This window comes from Sardina pilchardus, chromosome 2, assembly GCF_963854185.1.
Source record: "Sardina pilchardus chromosome 2, fSarPil1.1, whole genome shotgun sequence".
NCBI classification, from domain to species: domain Eukaryota; kingdom Metazoa; phylum Chordata; class Actinopteri; order Clupeiformes; family Clupeidae; genus Sardina; species Sardina pilchardus.
In genome coordinates this window covers 29,359,802-29,384,780 of record NC_084995.1, presented here as the reverse complement: position 1 = coordinate 29,384,780, position 24,979 = coordinate 29,359,802, and the positions used below count along the sequence as shown (strand labels likewise).

Sequence of the window (24,979 nt, the reverse complement as noted above, 5' to 3'; positions counted from 1 at the left end):
CCAAATGAGTAGAACATGTTACTCTTCAGTGATGTAATATAATAATTGACACGCTGAGGCCAGACAGAGAGAGGCTAAGAAGCATGGGTTATTTATTTAGTATAGTACATCACATATCAGTAAGAGAACAGCATTAAATGTATTTGATGTTACATTTCTGTGGACCATTAAGCAGAATGGGCCTACTCAAATTTCAGTTGTAGGCTACTGATCATGACTTTTCCATGAAAGCAGACTTACAGGCCAACACTCAAAACACAGTAAGTCTATGCATAGATCTGTAAATGCTGTAGACTGCCTCTAGAGTGAAAGAAAAGGAGAACATTTTTAAATTTAGTCATCACCAAAAATATATGTATACGGTGTGTACTATACGGTTTGGCTGCTTACAGCTGTTCATTTACCTTCAATGAATGACAACTAAGTGAGGACAACACTGGATACACCAGCAGAATTAAACAACATTTTGGCAGAAACAACACTGATGAAACATACAAGGCACGTCAGAGTGGACACAACACCACCAATGAGGATACTGGGTTTAGTTGCATATTCAGTAGAATTGGCCAACAGATGACAAGGAAACAAATTCCATAGGCTACACTTGACTGCCTGAGCTCCCAGCAATATTTGGGGGTATTCAAATGGTGGACAACTTGTAAAACTATCCATCATTGGTATTTTGTTCTTTTTGAGATGTTTGTGAAGTGTTTTGAAAGTCATGCTTTTCTTTCATCCAACTCATCCTCTGTCTTTGGTTTGGGCACAGAACACACTGCACATAAGACACTATATGCAGCTAATGCAGGAAATGCAAATTATGCTAAGGCTAAGGGCAACACCCAAAGCACTGTAACACAGAGCATGTCTTATCACAAAGTCACAAAACCTGAGATTTTATGGGGAGGTTCATAAAATCATGATCTTCAATTCAGTTGAATCTTTGAGACCATGTTATCCTCAGGCCCATAACGCCACATATTGCTTCACTGTGGGTCTGGTTTTGTCAGATTCTGCGCAAGACATGCTGAGGGCTAGTATGCTTTGAGAGTTTGGTCATTTCTAGCCCCTCCCTCCACTTCCACTTTTCACTTCTTCTCCTTCTTCTCGTCTTCTGGGAAGTAGACGCTGACTGTGAACTCCATGGCCTCCGTGCCATATTTGTTCTTCACCTGCAGCGCATATTTGCCAGAGTCGACAGAGCTCACCGCCGCAATGGTGATGCTGGCAAACTTGCCATGCTCAAACTTCAGGGTATAATGCTCATCGGACACCAGCTCTCGGTCATTCTTCATCCAGGTGACCTCAGGTGAGGGATCGCCCCATACATTACCGGTGAGGTTAAGAGACTAAAGAGAGTGGAAAAGAGCTGCTCATTAAATCAAGCAATTCAAAATAAATCATAAAACGTCTGCTTCTTGTGTGAAAATACAAATTCAAGGACACTCTGTACATGTGCAAATAGATTTAAGTCAGTCGTAAACTTAATGTAAAGTAAGAATATGGGCGATATTGTTACAAGCTGCAGTGACCAATCTTAGCAGTCAACACTAGAGTCTAGGCCATACTAATTGGTCTATTTCCACAAAGACTAGCTCTTTGGCTTCAGAGTCCCAGATCAGTAGAACAAAAGAGGTCAATCATACATCATAAGCTGATTTCAATTCAATTTTCTATCTTAAGCGTATGGAAATCGATTGCAACATAGCCTAGTGATGGATGTAAGATGCACATATAGTGAATTGCTAACTTAGAGAAGGGCATCCAATAATAGTCTGAAAGCGGGAGAAAAACAGTGCTGAGAGCGAGGGACGTTACCTTGCCCTCTTGGATAGTGACCACATCTGGCAGACCTCCAACAACACGAGCACGGTCTGAGGAGAAGGGGAAGAACAGGTTAGGTACTGTTACTCTCACGATACCATGGCTGTCAAGATAAACAAATTCAACTTGCTGGCAGAACAATCATATGTCTTGCCAACTAAAACTCATATTATGAATGAATTTAAGAGATTATAATTAACATTTATTTCAATCAAGGTTTCCATTTCGCTGTAGGAGACAATTGGCTGATCGTGACATCTATTAATATGTCACTTGATATGAGATGCATTTTCACAAGGGGCTGAAGCTAATTAAGTCACTTACTTCTTTCTGCAATAGCTGCAGCCCTGCGGAAGGAAGAGGGGAACAAGATACAAGAATAACATCAGTTAGAGTCTGCAAATAGTATCAGAGACAGTGAGGCTTATCTGGGCTGCTGCCATACTTCAATATCAGGAAGTGTTTCAGGCAGGGTCTTTGTGCCGTAACACAGCGAGGTCAACGGGCCTATTTTGGGATCTTTGTGTGGGGTTACATAAAACGCCTTTCCAAACATAAACATCAATGCAAGTGCGTACAGTAATGGCTGTGTGTGTAAAGATGAGGTGCTCTATTGGCCAGACTGATTATATGGTGATCAATGTTGCTGCTTGTTTTTTCAGCCTACACTTGCACAAAGGCACGCACACACACATTCATCTGTGTATGTGGGGTTTTGTTGCATAGATTAAACTTACTTAAGCCTTTTGAATTCTTCAAATGCATCCTCCCATGCTGAAACAAAGCACACAAAGAAACTGTAAATCTGTGCTCATCTGTCTGTGACGGACAAGTCTTTAGCGGACAAAAGGCTGTCAGCAATGACCGATCGACCGACCAACCAGCCGACCGGCAGACACACAGACAATACTTTATAGTCAGACATATCTGAAAAACACAGACACATCTCTCAGTGACAGCGGTTATAGTCTTCCGAAAGGCTGACAGAAGCATGGAGTACCCCACCTTGTCCACTCAGGTCAAAGACCCTCTTGACGCCACTCTGGCCATCAAAGATGTCCATGGCGTACTTCCCCTTGTCTTTCTCGGTGGGCTCATTGATCTTGAGCCAGAGCTGCTCCCCTGTCACCCCACACTGCACTCTCTCTGAGTGGGAGATCTTAGAGTCTCTGCAGGAGAGAGAGGAGTGGTAATAGCAAGGATTATAAACAGAGCATCACACCAGTGAGACTCGTTGTGGCCAGATAGCCCCCTCGAGGAGCTAAAATAGCACATAAGGGGCCAGAGGGGTGACGGATGAAGGGTTGGACAGATAGGCAGGCACATAAACAAACAGAGAGACAGATAAATAGATGAATGGGTATAAAAATAAACAGACTCTCATCTGTAGATAGATGGAGAGAGAGAGAGAGAGAGAGTTGGATATATGAGAATGGAACATACTTGAGCAGCCAGTTAGTACGAAGTTCCTCAGTGTGATACACAACAAACGAGTAAAGTATGATTCCGTGTTCTGTGCTCATGATGCTGAGTTCCGTGGAGGAGTTTGCTGTGAGGATGAGCAGAAGAACACACAAGGTTGTATGAGCGTTCTCTTGGGTGTTGTGGTTGTTTACACATTTCCACAGCACACAGATCAAGCCCTCCCCCCGCCCCCTCCCCCCCAATCCAAACACATGAAATGATGTCCACAGAGGAAAACGGATAGAGAAACAGAACTCACCAATAACTCTGAACACCTCATTCATGACCGCCTCGTAACCTGTGAGGGGATAACCGAGCACAAAGTCATTTTCACTGCCAAGCGGCGTCACAGCCAACCATGATAAATCACTGGGCATGGCTGACTAACCTGCGCCTGTCAGATCGAACTTGCTCTTATCCTTTCCTCGTTCATCCCTCAGGTGGACCTCATACAAGCCGGCATCCTTCTTTGAAATCTAAACAGGAGATTTGAGGGGAAGATTGAGTGTGGGGGGGGGGGGCTAGAGATCACCATCAACGAGCACAACAGTATCAGAATGGCTTTCCACACACATTTAAAACAATCAGACAGAGAAACGAATTCCCGAAAAGGCAAGCTTTTCTCCCTGCACTGGGTGCTGCAGGCAGACAGAGACGACACAAAGATAACGAGAAAGACGGGCGGGCGGACACAATGAGAGGACATTTAGGAGGGGGGGTTTATGGTGGCAACTTATTAGAGAGTAAAAAAGCGGCTCCAGACTTTGGGAATCTTGGGGGCATCTCCGGCAGCAGGTTTCTTTCTTTCCTCTGTGTCTCTCTTAAACACACACTGTGAATCAGACAGATAAGCCCATTAATGCCAGCACTCGCCGCAGGAGTGGCGTGGGAGATTCGCCTCTCCTGATCACACGCATGCAGCACCTCTCTCTGCAGCCAATTACAGCGGGACCCAGCACCCCACGGCTGGCATCTCCGGCCCGAGTTCAGTCCAACTGCGATGGCATTATGCGGTACAGCGCCACTTCTATATAGCACGGTTCTCACTCTCACCCCAGGTGCTTTTTCAGAAGAGTTATTATGTTCAGTCAAATATTCCATTGCTACTGTGAAAACATACCATCACAGTTGAACTAAGTGGCTCATTATACGTGATATTTTGATCTGAATACACAAATGATGTATCAATAATGATGTTTAACTATATAGACACAGATTTGAATATCATCACCTTCGTAAAATAGTAAAAAAAGTAAAACATTTTAGTAGTGATATTTTCACATTCATTGAAAAAAAAAAAATTCAGCAGTTTTTTTCAGAAAACAAAAAAGTTAACCAAAAATGTTATGATGACGATTTAGGCTAAAAAAGGTGATATGATAAAAAAAAAAAAAACTAGGTAACATTGGTCACTTTATGAAGTGTATGTGAATGTATACTTACTATGGTATAAACAACATGAACAAGGACATTTTCTCCAATTAATATATCTTCTGTAGTGCACATTATCAAACTACATATATGACATGGATAGGCCGACAGGCAATGATGGGAAGCTATATGGTTACCCTTAGCTCACTTTTGATCATTTACTACATGAAACCAGGTAGAGAGAGGGAGAGGGAAGGGGAGGGGGCTGTTGCATCTTGTGTAGTAAGCAGCATTGCAGTTTTAAGCGAATTTCAACTTCACACACATCTGTCTAAAAAATCCCGCCATTAAATCTCTCACGACTGTGTCAACATCTGACCTTGGCAACATCGAAGGTCAGCACTCCGTCTTTAGCGGTGATTTGCTTTGCCTCCTCATCGCCCTCCAGAATCTCCAGGGTATCCTTAAACCAGGTGATCTCAGTCTCTGCTTTGATGTTTCCAATCTGCAGGGAGAGGCACAGAGAATGCCCAGGAGCACAGGGTCACACCATTCTGATCAGGCTGTCACACTGAGAGAAGCCACATCAGCGCATAACAGCGCAAATACAGAAATTCATTTTTGTTTCCTTCAAGTTCCTCTGTGGGCTTTCCCCTCCACTTGGCACACAGCAGTCTTACCTTGCATTTCAGATGCACATTGCATTCTGGTGTCACCTCGAAGCCAAGATACTCCACAAAGTGAGGGCCTGTGAGGGTGAGACAACACAGAGTTTGACTTCATCTCAACACAAACACATCTCTCCACACAAGTGCACATTTCACCAGGTAGAAAATAAAAAAAGAGATTTCTGAATGGGGCTGTACCTTGTCTCCTGACCCATTCCGCTCTCTCAAACTCTGACTTCTTCTGTAGAATAGCGAATTCTAAGGAAATAAGCATGAGTTTCAGTCATTACACCATTTCTATTCAGCTAGTTATATGATGTTATCAGACTGTTATTATCAACGGTTCACATTGCCATACAGATCGTCAACTTCATTCTGGAACTGCACATATTTGCCTGTTGGCGATTGTTCAGATAAAAAACAGAGCTAGACATCTAATAAATGTCTTTTCCCACTGACACATTAGTGACAACAGACCCTTGGAAATTGAACCAAGATGTGTTGTATATGGTCCTAGCCTGCCCCCTGGTGGCTTTCAAGTGGCACTAGCGTTAAGGCACAAGAGTAGATGGCAATTTAATTGGGGTGTGAGGCCATCTTACCTTCTCCAATCAACACAAGGCTGCTGCTGCCCTTTGCTTTTCCGTCCACCAGGTCAAAGGTGAAGGTTCCTTCATCAGTGACCTCCAGTGAGTCCATGAACATCTCAATGATACCAGTACTTTTGTCAAAGCTCATTGTGTATTTCTGATGAGGGAACACAAGACATTTTTATTACTATTATTATTAATAATAATAATAAAAGATTTTTAACAAAAATAATGCAAGTCTGTGACAGATCCAGGTATGGGAGCATGTAACTCTGGTGTTTCAACTCAGGACACCAGGTGCTGTACCTTTCCCTGAGTGATGATATTGTCATTGAATGCGTATTCCACATGGCAGTTCTCTGTAAACTTGCCCACTTGAGCCCAGAAGCGGACCCTTCCCTTCTCCTGCAGCTCGATAGCCATTCCAGACTTGAAGGGGATAACTGCAGATCGGACATGATGGTGAAACCACACATTTCCCAGAGAGGAATAGTACAATACGGGTGACAAAGAGTTTGCTCAGTCAGTTGTTTAAAAGATGAACTTACCAGGGAATTTATGGTCATAGCTCATGTCAAGCAGGCGTTTCAGTCCTACAAAAGGGAAGATCATCAATTAATGTGCTTTTTCCTCTTTTATTTCCTCACTTTTCCCTCATTCAAGCTATTTCTATTGTTATGTACATGACAAGCACTTAACGTCAGCCAACATAGTCCTTCAAGGCACCTTATTCATTCATAACAGACTCTTTTTAAGAAGCTGTTAATGAATCACAGCCAGCTCTGTCCTTGACACTCTCCAGGCTTCAAGACGAGGAGCACTACCAATAAGGTATATCACTTGGCTCCCCTTTGTCTGCGTCAGGCTAAAAGTAGACGTGACGCACCTGTCTCAGTCAACACCACATCCTCGCTTCACCAGCTTAATTGAAGGACACTTGTCACCTCTGCAGTCCAGCATGTAGCTCGCTCCACCCCCACCCCCACACTTTGTCCTGATGCGAGCGCCTCACTGTTCCCACGAATGGAGCCAGGCTGGCTGACTCACCTTCCTCCGTGAGAGTGTAGCTGGCTGAGACACCGTCCGTGTTGGTGACCTTGCATGAGTAGATGCCCAGGTCTTCCACAGACGGGGTGTTAAAGATGGCTCTGGACCTGGGGCAACGGAAGGGGACAACACATTCTGATTGTTTGAAACTGTGTTGTCTGAAAATGTTTACAAACCACACTGGTTGTTGTTGTTGTTGTTGACAAAACATGTTTACTGTCACCCTATATACACGCATATATACATAGCCTAATTCTAATTAAGAAAAAAAAAAAATAGAAACCATATATGGACTCAACGAATTAGAAACTACAAAAACAGCAAACAGAAACTCACCTGCCCCCAGAAGTCTCAATGGTGAGCCGGGATGTGTCTGCGAGCTCGATGTAGTTCTTGGACCATATAAACTCAGAACCCTCACCCATTTCATCGCACTCAAAGATCAGAGAGATCACGCCATCGTCATCCACATCCACAATGATCTCGTGGGTGCCTGCGCAGAGGTGAGCCAAATGCAAGCACATGTGTTTTCCGTACCTTGGTGCGTGGCATATCTTGTGTGTATGTGTGAGTGTGAAAGAAAATGTCCATAAGCCATATTCTTAGTTCAATGCAACAAGTACGTTATCAAGCATGAAGACCGCAAGCCTCTGCTTACCAGCGCGAGTCTCTGCCACGATGGGACCAAGGGCCTTGGAGGGTTTGCCAACGCCGACCACGTTCCGAGCACTGACACGAAGGTGGTAGGCTGCACCAGGCTTCAGTCCAGTAATCTAAGGCAGAGGGTGACAGGCGGTCTTCAGTCAACAGCGGCCACTAACCTAGCCTGGTTTCTTAAAGGGATAATCCGGAGTGAAATGCACTTTAGATCAATTTTTCGGACTATTGGGAGTACATACGTTGAGTTGACACCAAAATCATGTCATTCGGATGTATTTTGAGAAAAGTTCGAGTTCACCGTTTTTAGCCAAAACTCGTTAGCCTGGAAGTGACCGGGGCAAGTCCTTTCGCCGCTACAAAACGCTATTTTTATACCTCTTCTACTGTTCCAACCAACACTACACTTACGTGGTAGTGAGTAGAGGGTCCCTAAAGCCAAACCGAAGTATCCCACGTCTTTATGTGGTCGGATAGAGAGTCCAGAATGAATTTAATCGAGTCAGTACCTTTCCGGAAATGTCACTGCTGCAGCTAGCAACGCGTTAACAACATTTTAATAACATTTCCGGAAAAGGTACATTGAAAGTGCATTTCACTCCGGATTATCCCTTTAAGGTGTTCCTGTGTGCTAGAACCTTCCACTGTTTAACACACAACTCAAGTGCTTCAACAGAAAACTATATTCAAATGTCATAATCTGCACTGTAACTCTGAGGACTGATATGTGACTGGACCAATATAGTCTTACATGAACCCTCTTGCTGGAGTAGTCTTACTTCAGGACCCAGTGATCTCACTTCTATAAATAGATGCATGTCTTGAATACCTGCTGGCGTGACATAACAGAACAGGCCGTGACAACGGCTTTTTTCCTGACCTTCTTGTACTTGAGCTGGATGGACCTCTCGTGGACACACTTCCAGGAGGTGGCGGAGGCTTCTTTCATGTCCACATAGTAGCCGTTGACAGCGCTGCGTCCGTTGAACGCGGGCGGCTCCCACAGCACCACCAGAGAGTCACTGCGCACCTCCAGAACATGGAGGCCACAGGGTGGCCCTGAGGAGACAGCCAGGATGACGGAGAGAGACCACGTCAACAGGAAATTCCACTCAAGTCATCAGCATGAAACAAACACTGGTCACCAGCAATCTGATTACTGCAATCTAAAGCATTGTAATCTTCACTGTAATTGAAAAACCCCACCCTTCATCGTGAAAAACATACTGAGAATGGCTTATATTGGGCTTTGGGGTAAAAGCCCATCCCATTTTTAATGGGAACAGTTTTCATTTTCAGCCAATTAAATATCCATGACTGAGTGGGCTGAAAATGTTTCCGACACTTCAGAGGGTCCCGGGCTATTCAGAAGGATTAGTTACCTGGCACTGCCACGGTCCATTCGATGCACTCCAGTGGTGCACTGGGCAAAGAGGCACCACTAATGCCTGCCATGTTGCTGGCACGAGCTTGGAATTGATAGACGGTGTTCTCCTTCAGATCCTCCGCCTTAGATAGAACAAAGTACCCATTTAGGTTGAGAACAAATGAACACTTTCTGCCAATTTCACACAGTAATTATTTGACAGCAGCCATTCCAATGTAGTCTACGTGTTTGCTGTGACCACACACACACACACACACACACACACACACACACACACACACACACACACACACACACACACACACACACACACACACACACACACACACACACACACACACACACACACACACACACACACACACACACACACACACACACACACACACACACACACACACACACACACACACACACACACACACACACACACACACACACACACACACACACACACACACACACACACACACACACACACACACACACGTTGACATTGTTGATATGGAAGTCCTCCCCGACACGGCCTCTCTTGACTCACTTTGTATGTGGTGGTGGTGACAGCCTGAGTGTTGAGTTCGTGCCACTGACCGGCGACGCCTCCCTTGACTGTCCTGTAGTCCAGATAGTAGCCCGTTATGTCTGCCCCGCCATCCTTTGCTGGAGGCTGCCAGCTGAGCACCATGTAGTCCTTCAGGCGCTCCACCAGTGTGACGCCGCTGGGAGGCCCAGGGATGGCTGCAGGTGAGGGGCAGTGGACACAGAGGTCAGAGGCACATGCCTGGGGCTCACTGCACATCGGCCACCATCAATGAATCTCTCCTTGGGGATCAATAAAGTTTCTATCTATCTATCTATCTATCTATCTATCTACTGTACTGTATCTATCAAGTCAAGTTTTATGAAGCTGAGTAACTATCTCATTTTGTCCATCTCATTTCCTAGCACTGTCCATATTTTGTAGCATATTTTATATTTGCTTTTGGGCTGTTGACAATTTGTTGCTGATGCAATTGCTTTACCAAGCAGCTATAACCAAGAATTGTGACCAACCAGTCCAAAAACAATGAGTTTGTTTACATGCACATGAGACAAAGAAATTGGATCCTCCATGCCTGTTTAGCAAGCACCCGGGTTATTGATTACTGCAGGCTATTTGCAATGCATTAAGAAACCTGGGCACATGCAACCATATCCTGGTTTGTTTTGGAGTACTTCAGTTAGAATTTCCTGTTTACTGTATCCAGGTTTCTGAAATTGAGATTGTCCAAACAGGAAAAAATGGATTGGGATATGTGTGTCCATGTAAACACACCCATCGTTATCCACTGAAATCTATGAAAGCCCATGAACCTCTCACTGGAACCAGTCATGCATTTTTAATCACACAGTACCTCTCAGCAGTCCCACAGCAGTGATTTCTCACGTTGTTGCTTTTTCCGAGGCTGACCTCTGACACACACTGTGAGATTCTGAGCTCAGACTCTCGGTCTCATTCCACGCATGTATACAATCGTCCTGCCGCTGCTTGGGTACTGAAGCATTCGTTTTCAGTTCACAAGCTTTGTCTCTCACTCACGTCATGCATTGCCTACAAAAATGAATAAAACATGGCACACAACTCAAGCATGCCGAGAATCACAGTAGTACACATCCGTTTTGGATTTTTTTCGTTTGTTTAAGGTTAAGGTACGTTATACTATCATAATTCATGTACTGTAGAAGCTGAAAGCAGTAGTTTTAGTTGTTAGCTTGAAGTATATTTCTTAAAGGCAACACAAGTCATTTACAATACAGAACACAGCTCATGCTCACTAATATAGCATAGGCAAACTGACCAATCAATGCCAGTCAAAATACAAAGAGAAAGGGCAAAAAACAGCGCTGGCAGGCACGTCAATATTAAACAGCACTTAAATAATTTAACAATGATCAAATGAAAAAAACATTAGTAATCATTGGTATTTTCCAAGCATGGTCTCACACGCCGTTATAACTAAAAATGTATGATGGTTTGATGTCCATAAATAGTATATACAAAAAAAACTGTTATTCTAACATCAACACTCCATGAATTACAATGAGCCTTCTGCAAGTCGAGATCAAATCTTCGCCTTACTTACCAACACTGGCTTTCACAATGACAGGCTCTGATAGGGGAGAGGATGTGCTGTATCCTGAAGCATTCACAGCCTTCACCTTAAACACCAGTTTTTCCCCAGTGCTCAGGCCATGGCACACAAACCTGCACAAATAAGATGTATAGACTTCAAAAGATGTAAAAGTTGACTACTTTCACAGCATACTGTCCTGTCGTTAAAGAAAAACGACAGTAACAACCATTTGGAGAGACAAATGTTCGGTGGTTCACTCTGACCATAATCAATAACACCACATTCCTCTACACCAAACGTCAACACTTGACAGTAACAGTCCATCAAGTGGAGTGGCGCGGTGCTTTGATTGGTGGTACCTGGTGCACTTGACTGGCTTGTTATTGCAGGGCACCCACACGTTGCTGCCCTCCACGCTGGTCTCGATGTAATAGCCCACCAGGTGCTTGACCTCCGTGCTCTTGGCCCAGCTCACCACCACTGAGGAGGCAGTGTTTCTGATGGCCACCACAGCGCCTGGGGCGGAGGGGAGGTCTGCCAAGGAAACAAACATGTCAGCACAAGAAATTACAGTGATGAACACACACACACACGCGAACACACAAACACACACACACACACACACACACACTCAAGTCATTGTTTGGGTCCTCAATTTAAAATATCTTTTCAAAGAGGTCTATATTTTTCTGGCTACATTAATTTCCCTGCATTCATGCATTAAATAGCACATACATTTTCAATAAACAACATATTTTTCTCATGGTGTGACAACTTCCACTTGTTAATGAGACTGAACTTAGGTGACTGTTTTGCTTTTATTCTGTTTAGCTTAAGCTTCAGCTTCAGCTTTAGCTTCAAACAAAAATCACAACAACAGCCTACTGCCAAGCCTTGTTATGCCCCTAGTCAATAAACGCATCAAAACACAGCAATACACTAAAACGCACACCTAGTAACTCCCCAGCCCTCGCCTACACGCCATACCCACACAGTTCATGAAAACTCCCCAAATCCCAAACCAATGCCAGCTCGGTTTCAAAAACTGCTCGAGCAAAAACTGGACAGCATAAATAGCTGTGGCCCGTGCACCCCTTCAGAAGACCTTTGACCTGCTCACCGAGTTTGTCTCCCACAACGGTGGCCCCAGTGGGTTCAGAGGGCTCCCCGACGCCAGCCGAGTTACAGCAGCGGACGCGGAAGTTGTAGGACTTGCCCTCTGCCAGGTCAAACACAGCAAAGCGCGGGGACTTGGATGGCATGCCTGAGTTCACCCTTTGCCAGTTATCTGAACCGCTAACGCACTGTGGAAGAGAAGACAGTTGGTTAGCTTGCGCTATGCTCAACACTAATGCGCGCACACACACACACACACACACACACACACAAACACCTGATATGACTACACGTTCTGTGCAATATCTAATTAGCTAACTCTTCAGACATTGACTCATCACCCGCCGCCCAACTCCCCCCCACCCCACCCCTTACCACCCTCACCTTCTCGATGAAGTACATGACCCCCTCATGACCTCTCTGTGTCGGAGGCTTCCAGCTCAGGACCACGTAGCTCTTGGTGGCTTCAATGACCGCCAGGTCGGTGGGCTCGCCAGGGACCACACCTCCTGCAAGGGAGACGGAATACCAATCAGGACAACACTACCAGGCACACTGAGACCTAAACAGACACATCAGACGAGACACTTTGTGATGATTTGCTGGCTCCAGGGGTGAGTCCTGTACTCACCTGTGGGCTCCTCCTCGGTGAACTTGATCATGCCAGTCCAGGGAGCAGAGGGTCCGGCTGTACCAGAGGAAAGTGGATATGTTTTAAAACAATGCCATGGGCAATAACTTTCAAAAAATATGAAATCATGAAGCGAGGATCAATACCAAGTAAAGCCCCAGCTCACTGAATCAATCATACAGCATTAAGTCAGAAAACAGCACACAACCAAGATTAGAATATGTGCTTGGCCTTTCAATCAATACAGCCGCATTTTTTTTTATAGACAAACATATTTATTTTTGCAGTAATATTCACAAAGCAGACAACTGTCTCTTGGTCTTCCAGGAGCACAAAGAGCCCCCGAAGTCTCACCTTTCGCTCGGCCGCGATCGGAGGGGTCCATGGCGATCACAACGTCAGAGACGCGCGAGGCTCGGCTCACCCCAGAGTTGTTGATGGCGCGCACCCTGAAGACGTAGGAGCGGCCCTCCACCAAGCCCGTCACTGGGAAGCGGGCGTACTTCACAGGCGTCTCATTGCACTGAGCCCAGTGCTTTGTACCAATCTCACACCTGTATTCAATGCACCAGGGAGGACACGCGGGCTGACATTACACTCAATTTTTTAATACTTACTTTTAATCACACAGGCAAAATGTCTTGGATAGGTGTCCCGTTTAATTTGAAAGACATTAAATATGGGTGATTTTTTTTTTAATTTTTGCACGCAGTCAGGATCCAAATTGGAGGCTGGTGGTGGGGATGCTCAACTATAATTTATTATGCTGTCATTTTGCAGCACATTCTTCTTCTTCCTATAATTAAGGATGATATTTAATATGGAAAGGCTCTTTTGTAAGTCCGTGGAGCAAACTGTAATCCAGGGATGTTATCGATGTTGTCAGTGTAGATTTGTCAAATGGGCTTAGCGCTCTTATTTTTACAATAAGCTAGGTGTGGGAGGGGGGTGGTAGCACAGTGGTTAAGGAGCTGTATAGCATGCGGTAGTTTGAAAAGTTGTGGGCTTCCACCATTGAAATTCCTGGCTTCCACCATTCCACCACTGCTCTAGGGACAATAGCCCTTATAATATACTTGTCACATGTAAGTTGCTTTGGATAGAAGTGTCTGCTAAATTAATAAATATAGTATATATAAATATAACACAGGAGAATAAGTAGGATGCTGCACCCAAAGGAAATGAAGTGACCTGTCAATGAAGTAGCCCACGATAGCACTACTGCCCTCTACGGCTGGCTGCTTCCAGGTAACCACCACATAGTCTTTATTGGCATCATGGCACTTCACGTCCAGAGGAGCAACAGGAGCGCCTTCCTCTTCCAACTCAGCATCTAACACACACACACACACACACACACACACACACACACACACACACACACACACACACACACACACACACACACACACACACACACACACACACACACACACACACACACACACACACACACACACACACACACACACACACACACACACACACGAAGTGACATTGGCAGTAGAGTTCCTCTTATGATTGCATTGCATTTCAATAGAGGCACACCCTAACATACTGCTCTGCAAACTAAACTCCACTGCAGAGTCCACTCTCTGCTCATTGGCATGCAAGTCATCCTAAACTTCCCTGTAATATTGGCGTTCAGGTCCCAATGAGCAGCAGGAGGTCTTTAATACCAGTTTAAAGGACTAATGTGAACATGCACCCTTTCTGAGCTGCCTTTGGTGATGAGGAGGCCAGATATAGATGCAGCATTCCCAGGGAGTAACCTAATAGCAGGGGAAACGTCTCACTTAAAGGCACAGCACCCTTATTAGAAAAACGTGTTCAGCGTAAGGTTCAGTTCAGCTTAGATTGGCCAGCTAATCTTGATTTGGCTGAGATAAGAGGTGGCACAACTGTTAGCATGTGAACAAAGACTGATAAAAAACGGTAATAAAATTGGTTAATACACTGGCTAATAAAAAGAAGGACCTCTCCAGTTCGGTCACCTTACCTCTTACAAAGACATAAGCAGAGTGAGACTCAAAGCCAGATTTGGTGTTGATACGCAAGGTGTAGAGGCCCTCGTCCTCTTTGTTGAGGTGGGCCAGGGTCAGCGTAGCCTTCTCTCCGCTCCAGTGCATGGTCACCCATTTAGAGGGCTTCAGCACCACATCTGACCAGCAGAGCCAAGCCAAGACAGCCCAACAGTTAGCAACAACAAACACATTTTAAACATGGAATTTAGAGTAATTGAAGATACAACAATGACCAACTGAGCATTGAAGAGTGTGTACGTACTATCTCTGTACCAAAGCACTTCGGGTGTGTAACGCTTGACGGTGGGGTAGACGATCACAGTGCAGCCCAGGCTCAAGGTCTCGCCCTCCCCGCCAAAGGCTACGCCGAACTTATCAATGACAGTAGTCCTGAAGGTGACTCCAAACTCATCAGAGAAGCCATCTGCACAAACAACAGCTGATTTGATTCCTCGCCATGATGATGACAGCAACTGATGACAGCATGGATGCCATTTTTCCACAACATTAGGGTGGACACTTTCTTATTAGGAAGTAAAAATAACTGTTTGACTTACGTGGCTTGGCAACGACCTTTTCACCCTCTTGGAATCCTTGAGAGACATTAAAATGAGCATATGTCCAATTACCGAGAACATACAAAATGCTATCTTTCAGTGTCAAATGACTCATGTTTCATCATGTCATGAACAATTTATAGATAATATTAAGTATTTAACACATGCTTTTGTCCAAAGCAATTACGGAACTTTGGAACTAAAAATAGACTGCAAGGGTAAGAGGCCACTGGCCTCCATCCTCAGACTAAAGAGCTTCACACTGAAGCTGCTCCTGGCTGTTAACAGCAGCACAAGGAAGCTTGAAAACAACACTAACAGTGTAACAGCAACATACGGAGCTCCACAACTCATGGAGAGTTTTTGATCCACATACTACTTCTGTATCTCAGAACAGTCTGGAGTTGCCTGCCTTACACATTTAGCTTAGTTATCTCCCCAGGGAAATTAAAAAGAATAAATATAAATATATTTATATATAAATATATATATTACCATTAGGGATGCAACGGTTTTCAATAATTTATTGAACCGTTCGGTTTGGCCTGTTCGGTTCAATAGACTCACCTAAACCGCAATATTTCGGTATACGCGACATTAAACTTTTTATTTAATACAAGGTTATTGCGCGCGCGTAGCCTGGGAGCGATAGCAAGGAGTGCTTAGGACCCGGGGGATGCGTTTTCTCTGACTGTTCAGCTTGCCTCTCGTCAACCTTGCAACAACCAATCAGAATTTTACTGAATTTCCCAAGAGCCAATAAGCGCGTTGAAATGCAAATGAAGGAGTCATGTGAGAAGAAACAAACTTCACCGGCGGCTGCATGATCATGGCGACATTTGAAGTAGCCCACGAACAAGGCAAAAAGACCGTCAGTAAACAAAGCACAGTGTGCATTGCAAGCACTGCTTCACAACGATCACCTAATAAAGGTAACACATCCAACATGTCGGCCCACTTGCGCCTTCATCACCCGGCTGTAACCTTAAGTGGAGCAGCACGGAGAGTTAGTTTGCCACCGAAAACCCAACCATCCATTGCTGCAGCCTTTCGACAACAATATTCCTATAATTCCCAAAGACATAACGAATACGACGGCGTATTAGGGCCACGTATATATACTTTGTAAAGACGCAAATTTGCCACTTTAGAAGGTCGAAAATTTGCCACATTATAAAGTCTGTGTGTAACATTGTAACCGTGGTTCTGCCCTGCGTTGATTGCTCGCTAGCGTAGCCTAAGAAAGCGTGACGCCGACACAGCTGAGTGTATTCTCTTTTTGATAGTTTACTGGAAAATATTGTAGGGATGGGAGGTTATAGGAGATGGGGAGGCTGACATGTCATTCCAAACTCGGGTCATTTATTTTCCTGACGTTGTACATGCTAGGCTACGGGCAGCGGGAGGTGTCCACTCGAAAAACAATAAACTCACTGCTAAATCAGTCAATCGCTCGTCCACTCGTCAATCACACAACTCTCTCGCACACACACGCACACACACACACACACACACACGACAGGAGACACAGGGGAAACAGACACTTTGTGAAGTGGCAAATTTGCCACTTTCTTCTCGGAATATTGCCCCCCCCTGACAACATCAGGTTGCAATAATGTTCTTTTCATTGTTCTAATATTTTTAATGCTGCACTGCACTTTTGTCTATGTTTACATTTTTTACGTTCATAAAAGAGGACAGGGCAGGCACTCCCAAATCAAATATCCATTTGAAACTACACATAATACTACCTCACCAATTATTTTGAGAAGATTTTCAGAATTGTTCACTACTTTTTTGAGGGTGTATAACAGTTAAGTATTTTCTTTAAATGTGTGAAGAACAGTGAGTTTATTAAATAAATAACTACACATTACTTTATGCTGCACTGCACTATGGATAACATTGCCTGTTTATGACAGAAGGCAATGATGGTGTTTTTTTCTTTTAATACATTTTTGTGATTCTGCTTCATCTGTGTCAGGCTATGCATTTAATATTTTCTCTGCAAGTGTAAGTAGAAGCACATTGTTGATTTGAAATAGAAAAGGCAAATATAGCCTCCTGTATGCTAGAGCCAAGATAATATTGATATATTGAAACCGAACCGTTACCGTGGCCCAAAAACCGTGATACAAACCGAACCGTGGCAAAACTGTACCGTTGCATCCCTAATTACCATGTAAGTTATTACCAATTAAGTTAGGTTATTTTAATTAAGCTATACATAAATCAAGATAGCTTTGTTGTGCACAATGTGTTTCTACTCCATTTTGCACTATTCTCATTTGTGCACTGTGTGTTGCCCATTTTAAAATACCAGCAACTGAAATGTATGTACAGCAGACCTATAAGAAACATTCAGAAACTTACTTTTCACGACAACGTGGGCATAGGAGGACCTCTCTCCCTTAATGTTGAGGGCTGACACACGATACTCAGCAGTGTCGTTGAAATCACAGCTGGGAACAGCAGTGGAAATAGGTCAGAAAGCCAGAGAGGGCATGACAGACACTACAACAGACAGACACTTTGGGAAATATGGATGCATGATAATGAGATAACGTACGTTTTAATTTCCAGGGAGTGCATATTGTAATTGCTCTCTACTGTGTACTTCTCAGGATGAGCCTTGGCATCGATGGGAACATTGTTCTTGTACCTTAAACAATGAGGGAATAGCTGTCAGTGCAAACACCGTTGGCCTGCAAAACACTGGATTGGATAATTACACAGCACAGCACAAAATGATTGTCAGTTTCCTTCCAAAACCAGAGTAGGATCTATTGTGCTAGAGAGAGAGAGAGTGTGTGTGTGTGTGTGTGTGTGAGTGAATGAGTGAGTGACTGAGTGAGTGCTCACCACGCTATGCGAGGTTTAGGCCATCCCGCTGCGGTGCAGTGCAGCGTCACAGTCTTGCCCTCCCACACGGTCTGGCCCTTGGGCTTCACGATGAACTCAGGGGGGTGGGTGAGGCTGTCTGGGTTCATCTTCTTCGTGAACTCATACTCCTCGTACACCTGGGACCAGACAGAGAAGAAGGACATGGCTGTCAAGATGAAGTGCTTTGTTATGCCTCCAGTGTTTCATTCAATTATGCAAATAAGGTATTCCTGTTCATTTAAATTAAATGTTCAGTCTCAGACACACTAAAGGGTTCCTTAAGGGGTAAAGTAGGGTGCAAGTGTAGGATTTGCATCTCAATTACGGCACTTCTGCCACTACAGGCAACGATGAGGAGTGGCAGCAGTAAAGTGAAACATTTTTTCTCAGCCTAAGAATGGTTCAGGGTAAAATCTTAATGCCTAATCAGAGCGGTGCTCTCGACTCACCTTTTTATTCAAACACATGCGGTCAGCAGTCTCCCTTATGGTCGTCTCCCTGGTCTTCTTCTCCACCTTCATGCGGAAGTCTTCCTCTTTGGTGAAGAGGTTCTTCATGACCACATAGCCAATCCCCTCCTCCTTCACCTCCTCCTCGGACTCCATCAGGTCTCTGGCCACTAAATGGCTGTAACAGATCCCAACAGAGAAGGAGAATGAAGCAAACATACTGTAATATTTGGCAAGTTTAAACTATATCTACAATTCCTGATTGAGGCTTTTCAAACATCACAGGGTTTGTGCTCAGGGGTGGCTTGAATGTCACAAAAAACATCAAATTATGGATTTTGGAAACTCATAAGGTTCATAATACAATAAAATAACATAAATTCAAATGAATATTGTTCTTTTTATAGGAGGTGAAATGAGATTCTTCAATATACCTGCTTCTGAAGACGGGTACCACATATCCGACGACATGACTGTCAGCGTCGACAGCCAGGTAGTTGCGCTTGGCTTTCTTGGATAGTGAGTGCAGTTCAGCCTTATGCTCCGTTACCTTTTCTGCTACCTCGGTGGCCTTCACAACTCTTCAGAGTGACAGAAAAAAAAGGACCATGTGTCATGTGTGGCTTCTGTCTCAAATCAGACTGAATCCAGGAATATTTCTTTCTCAAAGTTTATCTGCATAATGTTTAGGTTCTAAAACTAAGACCTGTAAAATATATTGGTGAAATTCCTTGTCATGGAGGCCATGCATATTTGGACAATAATATCTTAAAATATATTATTAATTGCCTGGAAGACAAACATGTTTGCAGCATGACTATAGCGCAAAATCAGTGATACTGAGGGTCTTGCTTGTTCGTACACATGGCATCAATGTGCATTTTGTCTGCAAAGACAATACATTAATATTCATAGGACTTAAATGGGATGAAAGGTGACTAGAAGGCACATGAAAATAAATGTGGGAATAGCTCAATGTATGTATAATCAGCAGCTATGCAACGTGCCGAAGTTGTACCATTCTATAATTGAAAGAGCCAAGTAGCCAATTTCATACATTTTCCATTCTTGTACAGTAACTGTCCATATTGAGCTACTTCCACAGATTTTTAGGTGCATACTACAGTAGCTACCCCACATACTCATAGTCCTATGAAAACAGTAACCTTCCTGTGCTTTATCCTTCATCATATCTCCACGCTCATTACATGTGGAGAACTCAAATATTGGCACAACATTGAACAAATAATGTATTGAAAGAAAAGTTGAAGTAACTATTTTGCACTTTTCCCACATCTAGGGTCTTAGGGGAAATCAATGAGCATGCCATAAAAAAAAATGTTGTTTCAGTACTGTAGTGTATTGGAACATGTTTGTTTTCCACCCTTCACAGACCTTGATTTTGGGACCCATCCATGACATGACATATGTACTGTACAATACATGAATTAAACAAATCTAAGACAGTGCAGCAACAACCTCATCTTATTTGACACGGAAAACCCCAAAATACAGAGCAGTTACACAACAAGCTGATATAATAGAACAAACATTAGGGATGTTCTCAAAAAACGGTATCATGACATACCATGCCATAATCCGTGCTGCTGTGTATGAGTACAGCAGCACATTTAAAGCATCAAAAACCTAATAGCATATTAAGGGTCATAAAGTTAGTTACTATCTGTTAAGAAACAGAATGATTTCATTTTACTTTCAAGATCTCTATTGGCCTGAATTTCCAGTATTTTTTTTAATTGTGTGCTTCCCTGTTGCCTATGCTATTTTACAGAATATATAAAAACAGCTGTTAAAGTAAATCACTGTTACTATTCATAGACAACATGTATTGTAATATGTATGATATTGTGGCCTCTGAATCATGATATGTATTGTGTGGTTGTGGGCAATACCCACCCCTTAAACACATGAGAGGCAGAACAATTTAGATAAGCCTACTCCACACACTATCAGGGCTGACATGGGGGACTTCAACACCCACCACTGTTAAGATAGTTGTCCAACTTTCTCTCACACCTGGGCTACACCAGGCATGCATACAGAACACTTCAGTTACGCACCTATTGTAGCCCGGCTGTTAGACCACAACATTACTAAATACCATGGTACTAAAGGCCTTTGGCACAATAGCTTTAGTACCCCCGAGGCTTTGGTGGATTAAAGGCAAAACCCATAGCTGCATGCCAGTCGAGCCCCAGTTTGAGCTCCACAGACACCTCCCTTCATTTGACCACCATTAGAGAGATAATCCTGAGACACATCCGCAGCCTTGACACACATTCAACGCCCTCACAGGAATCCCATTGTCTAGCACAGCTATAAATAGAGAACAGTGTCCCATAAGTGTCCGACAGCCCCAGCACACATTCATGTGTGATCTCCAGCTTTCCACCAATCAGCCCATTAGCTTGCCACTGGCCTTCCCACTTCCTCACTGGGTTCATACGTGACAAAGCTGAATCCACCCAAAAGGGAACAACACTGGGTGTGCTAAATGACAGATTACTAAACTTCATCCAAAGCATGCACCATTGAAATGGAATGATGATTACTTGGTTGGGTCATCTCTGTGGTCTAGTCTATTAAGTAGGCTATACTGAATTATAAAAATCCCCCAATGCAATCAATTTGTTGTAAAAATACATACTCCAAAAAAATACAAAAATATGCACTCTGTACATTTGCTAAAATATGCTTTTCTGTACGTTAGCACACAAAGTCCCAAAGCCTCAAAGTCTCTAAGTCTCTTTACAGTTACAGTTCGGCAGGCAGGACTTCCATGATTTGATGGCCCAGCTACCAGAAATAGCGTCACGGACCAATAATAACTCTTGGCCCTTTTCCACAGAGGCTCAGATTCAGTCTCTTGTCATAGCACAGGGTACAGTGTGAAGGATGTATGTGCACATCATTAATGCTGTGTGGAGAACAAAAGCTATATGACTGTCCCTTATATTCACACTTTTGAAGGTCGAGCCTGCGTATCCTGTCACACATCAATATCACCTGGCAGGGTGAGGTGCTGGCATGAAATAATTGCTTTCAACTGATTGTTGAGTGAAACTGCCTGATCTATATGCAATGCAATCTTTTTCTCGCTCGATGAGATGTCTAGAGCGTCACTTTGAATCTCTGAAATGGGAAAGTTTTTTTTTTTTCCCTCAAATAATGACTAATCATCTATGTTGTTACTAATTAGTCATTTCATTACTTTGGCAGTGAAGTCATATCACTGCAAATAAAAGTTTATGGATTTCATCTGACGCTAAACAAATGAGAAATGTCACCTAATATTGGCGAATGTGCTGCCCTAGCGCTTCATATTCTCAGACATAACTTCAGACAAAGTTGCCGGAGAACAGAGAGAATCAAACTATCAAACTCCCACATTGAAAAGGCAATACGAATAAGTCTGCCTCAGTCTCAGAAAAATGGCATATCATACATTATACAAACAACTTAAGTGCAATAGCTTCAACTAACACAACATGATCCCAAAGTTAGTATTTCATCTAAAACAAACACCACAGATATCAAGCCCTATTAAATGAGAGACTGCCAAGGACTTAACTCATCCTTTAATGCTTTGCAAAAGATGTAGTAGATTCTGAGCAATAGCATCTGCTCAATGAATTTTAACAAAACATTGTGCACGTCTGTCGTTGAAATCAGTGGTGTTAGTGTGAGTCTTGGGAATGGCAGCGTCTTGCATATGGACATCAATCCAGCCTGTCAAGTAATTACTTTTGATGGACACATATGTTTCAATTAAATATAATGCCCTGAATGACCCGGTGCTAATAAATCTCCAGATGCCACTTAGCGCAGACTGCAGATGTTGCAGCTGCTATTGGCCTGTATATTCCAACAACTCTGATCTTTTTGAAAAATGTATGACAAGTCTATGCTGTGGGGGAATATACAGACAGAATAATATCAACTAAAGAAGCAAAAAGAAGTTAGAGGTATTACACTACAATGCCTACTGATGCATTCATTGCAGCTATTTTTTTTAAGACTGATATCGCAGTTGAAATCATATGCATAATACAAGAAGTATAACAGGTATTAAGTCCATTCTTTAGGGAGCGCAGCTGAAGACTCAGGGAGACAGTAAGTGACTATAAAACAGATCTACAAGGACTCACTCCTGCGCGGCCGCCACTGTGTGAACGTTTCTTGCATCTATAAGGCTTTTAGCATCTCTACAGTTCTGCTTCAGTGCGACTAATCCCAACTGTACACATGGGGCAGCACACATTGCAACCCCACCATTCAAAACAGTGACCCCTCTCTCCACACACAAGCTCTTACTGTCGGCTGCTCCTCTTCACGGTGTGAGTCTGCTTGCTCACGGTCTGCTTGCTCACGGTCTGCTTGTGGCTGCTGGCATGGTGGCTGTGATGCTGCTTCTCCGAGGATCCGGACATCCTGAAGCACTTTTGGTCAGACTGTCCTGTTGGGTCCCCTGATCCTCTTGATAAGCAGCTTTGAATATAATAGTCTGAATTACTTCACATGTACTGCACATAAAAAATAAAATGGGGGATTTACATGAGCTGTGCTGTTTAGAGAATATTGTGGAATAGGATTTCCAACATTGCTACGAATGTGCTGGCACCACATACAGTTTTGGAATAAAATTCCATTTCCTGAAGGGCCACCATTTTTTACTGTGTTTAACTACAGACAACAAACAGGAATAGACAACAGTTGGCACATTTGTTATTGACCTACAAAGGTTGAGATGCATGCTATATATATTCTCATTCTATAAACTGAACTAACTTGTACAACAACAGGAGGAGAAAATATCAACAGTAACAACTGTGCAGCTGCTTCATTGTCTCATGCTGTATGTCATCCATTGTATGTGGTTGGTTAAAAGTCCATCTGTGACATATGGTAGGCCTATAAAAAATACACCTGCAATTATGTCCACTCCATTTCCTACAAATGTTGGTTATTAATTCATGACACACCTTCGGCCTAGTGTTTCTTTGCCCTAATAAGGGACAAACACTGTAGCCTAATGGCTGCTGTAAAACTGCAATATTATTTAGCAGTAAAAAGAAAATGAATCCAGAACCAACATGATTCAGATATGAATAGGCCTGAAATGTTTTTGACCCCATTGACAAATGTAGGTATTAGCAATACAAACATTAACTAATTTAAGATTATGTAGCCTATGCCCTCAACAGGTGGTTAATGAGTCTCTTCATTAAAGTGACAACAACAGGTAAATCAGGGAGGAAGCAACAGAAAACTATTTCAAGCATGTTGATAAATTGTAGCCTATAACTTAATTTAAACGAGCTGTTTAAGGCCAATTAAACACTGCATCGTGAGAAAATGGGTCCATCAACCATTGCACCCACAGTGAAACTCATTCAACACCACATGGCCACAATTTACTTACCCAAACAAAGCGTTGATAGCAGAAAGTAACAGAAAAGCGGCACAACTCCAAAAGTAGCCAAGCTAGTAGAAATCCAAGCAAAGCCGCGGCAATGGGCAGCCAACAGGACGGGGGTTCACAGAACAAAAATAATGCTGCCACTCGGCAGAATGTATCCCCCAGGCACGACCTTGTATGGCCAGTAGGGCCGTTAAATATAGCTCCTTAGGAGAGAAAGACCGTCTCAATGGCCCTGCGCGAATGGAGGCCTTGCTGGTTGGTTCACGCATGTTGGAGGTTCACCGAGAGGCAGTAGGTTTTTGTTGTCATGGTTAAATTTGCACCATTTTTTTCCTCCACTTTTTTTTTATTTGGCAGAATGGTATAGGTCTGTTTAACGTAGGCTTTAGTGTTTTACGACATTAAACAAAGAAAGGCATAAGCTGGTGATTTTTTCTTCTTCTAGTAGTCTAGTGGGCCTAGAAGGTGAAGGGAAACACTGACGCTAGGTTTTCACCAGGGATAGGCTACAATCAACACAAATCAACAGTATAATTGATCACACGGTCAGGGTAGCAAGTAGAGGAAGGTCCAGGGGAGGTCAGGCATAGACAGAAATTCCTATTCCAAATGCTTTCAATTCTTTCTTTTTTTAAGTGCTATCCAGAGTTCAACCACATTTCCATTCAGTAGTGCCTTGCCAGGCTATAGCGTGGTGGTGTCTGTGGAGAACAAGCTATGCTGAGAAAACTAAGCTGTGCTGAGAAATGAACAA

At 43.4% G+C, this 24,979-nt stretch overlaps 1 protein-coding gene across 2 annotated transcripts; it reads right to left on the bottom strand.

Annotated features, from left to right (window-relative positions):
- Positions 1-64: 64 nt before the first annotated feature.
- Positions 65-24,386, bottom strand: myom1a (myomesin 1a (skelemin)). Of its 2 annotated transcripts, XM_062525525.1 has the most exons (38): positions 24,226-24,385; positions 23,118-23,291; positions 19,217-19,363; positions 18,783-18,960; positions 18,313-18,470; positions 18,020-18,112; positions 17,824-17,912; positions 15,451-15,486; positions 15,156-15,317; positions 14,869-15,030; positions 14,061-14,202; positions 13,224-13,423; positions 12,870-12,926; positions 12,623-12,747; positions 12,243-12,426; positions 11,482-11,656; positions 11,132-11,253; positions 9,550-9,746; positions 9,004-9,130; positions 8,502-8,680; positions 7,623-7,737; positions 7,301-7,457; positions 6,965-7,071; positions 6,466-6,510; positions 6,224-6,360; positions 5,930-6,074; positions 5,526-5,585; positions 5,340-5,407; positions 5,039-5,164; positions 4,052-4,120; positions 3,677-3,764; positions 3,548-3,586; positions 3,268-3,373; positions 2,830-2,993; positions 2,562-2,598; positions 2,149-2,171; positions 1,819-1,874; positions 65-1,349 (listed from the first exon to the last, which is right to left on the bottom strand). In XM_062525525.1, the coding sequence occupies exons 2-38, from the start codon at positions 23,231-23,233 to the stop codon at positions 1,089-1,091; spliced, it is 4,452 nt and encodes a 1,483-aa protein (XP_062381509.1). In that variant the 5' UTR covers positions 23,234-23,291; positions 24,226-24,385; the 3' UTR covers positions 65-1,088. The 2 variants fall into 2 exon arrangements, with proteins under 2 accessions (XP_062381509.1, XP_062381518.1); XM_062525534.1 differs by lacking the exon at positions 4,052-4,120 and having other exon boundaries at positions 24,226-24,386.
- Between the last annotated feature and the right edge of the window lie 593 nt (positions 24,387-24,979).

What these genes read in the sequence shown, in the direction of transcription:
- myom1a (XM_062525525.1), bottom strand. Translation starts at nt 23,233, where the DNA reads ATGTCCGGATCCTCGGAGAAGCAGCATCACAGCCACCATGCCAGCAGC. An exon ending in CGATCGCGGCCGAGCGAAAG is followed by an intron (nt 12,927 to 13,223) that starts GTGAGACTTCGG and finishes CCTCTGGTACAG; the next exon opens with CCGGACCCTCTGCTCCCTGG. An exon ending in ATTGAGACTTCTGGGGGCAG is followed by an intron (nt 7,072 to 7,300) that starts GTGAGTTTCTGT and finishes CCGTTGCCCCAG; the next exon opens with GTCCAGAGCCATCTTTAACA.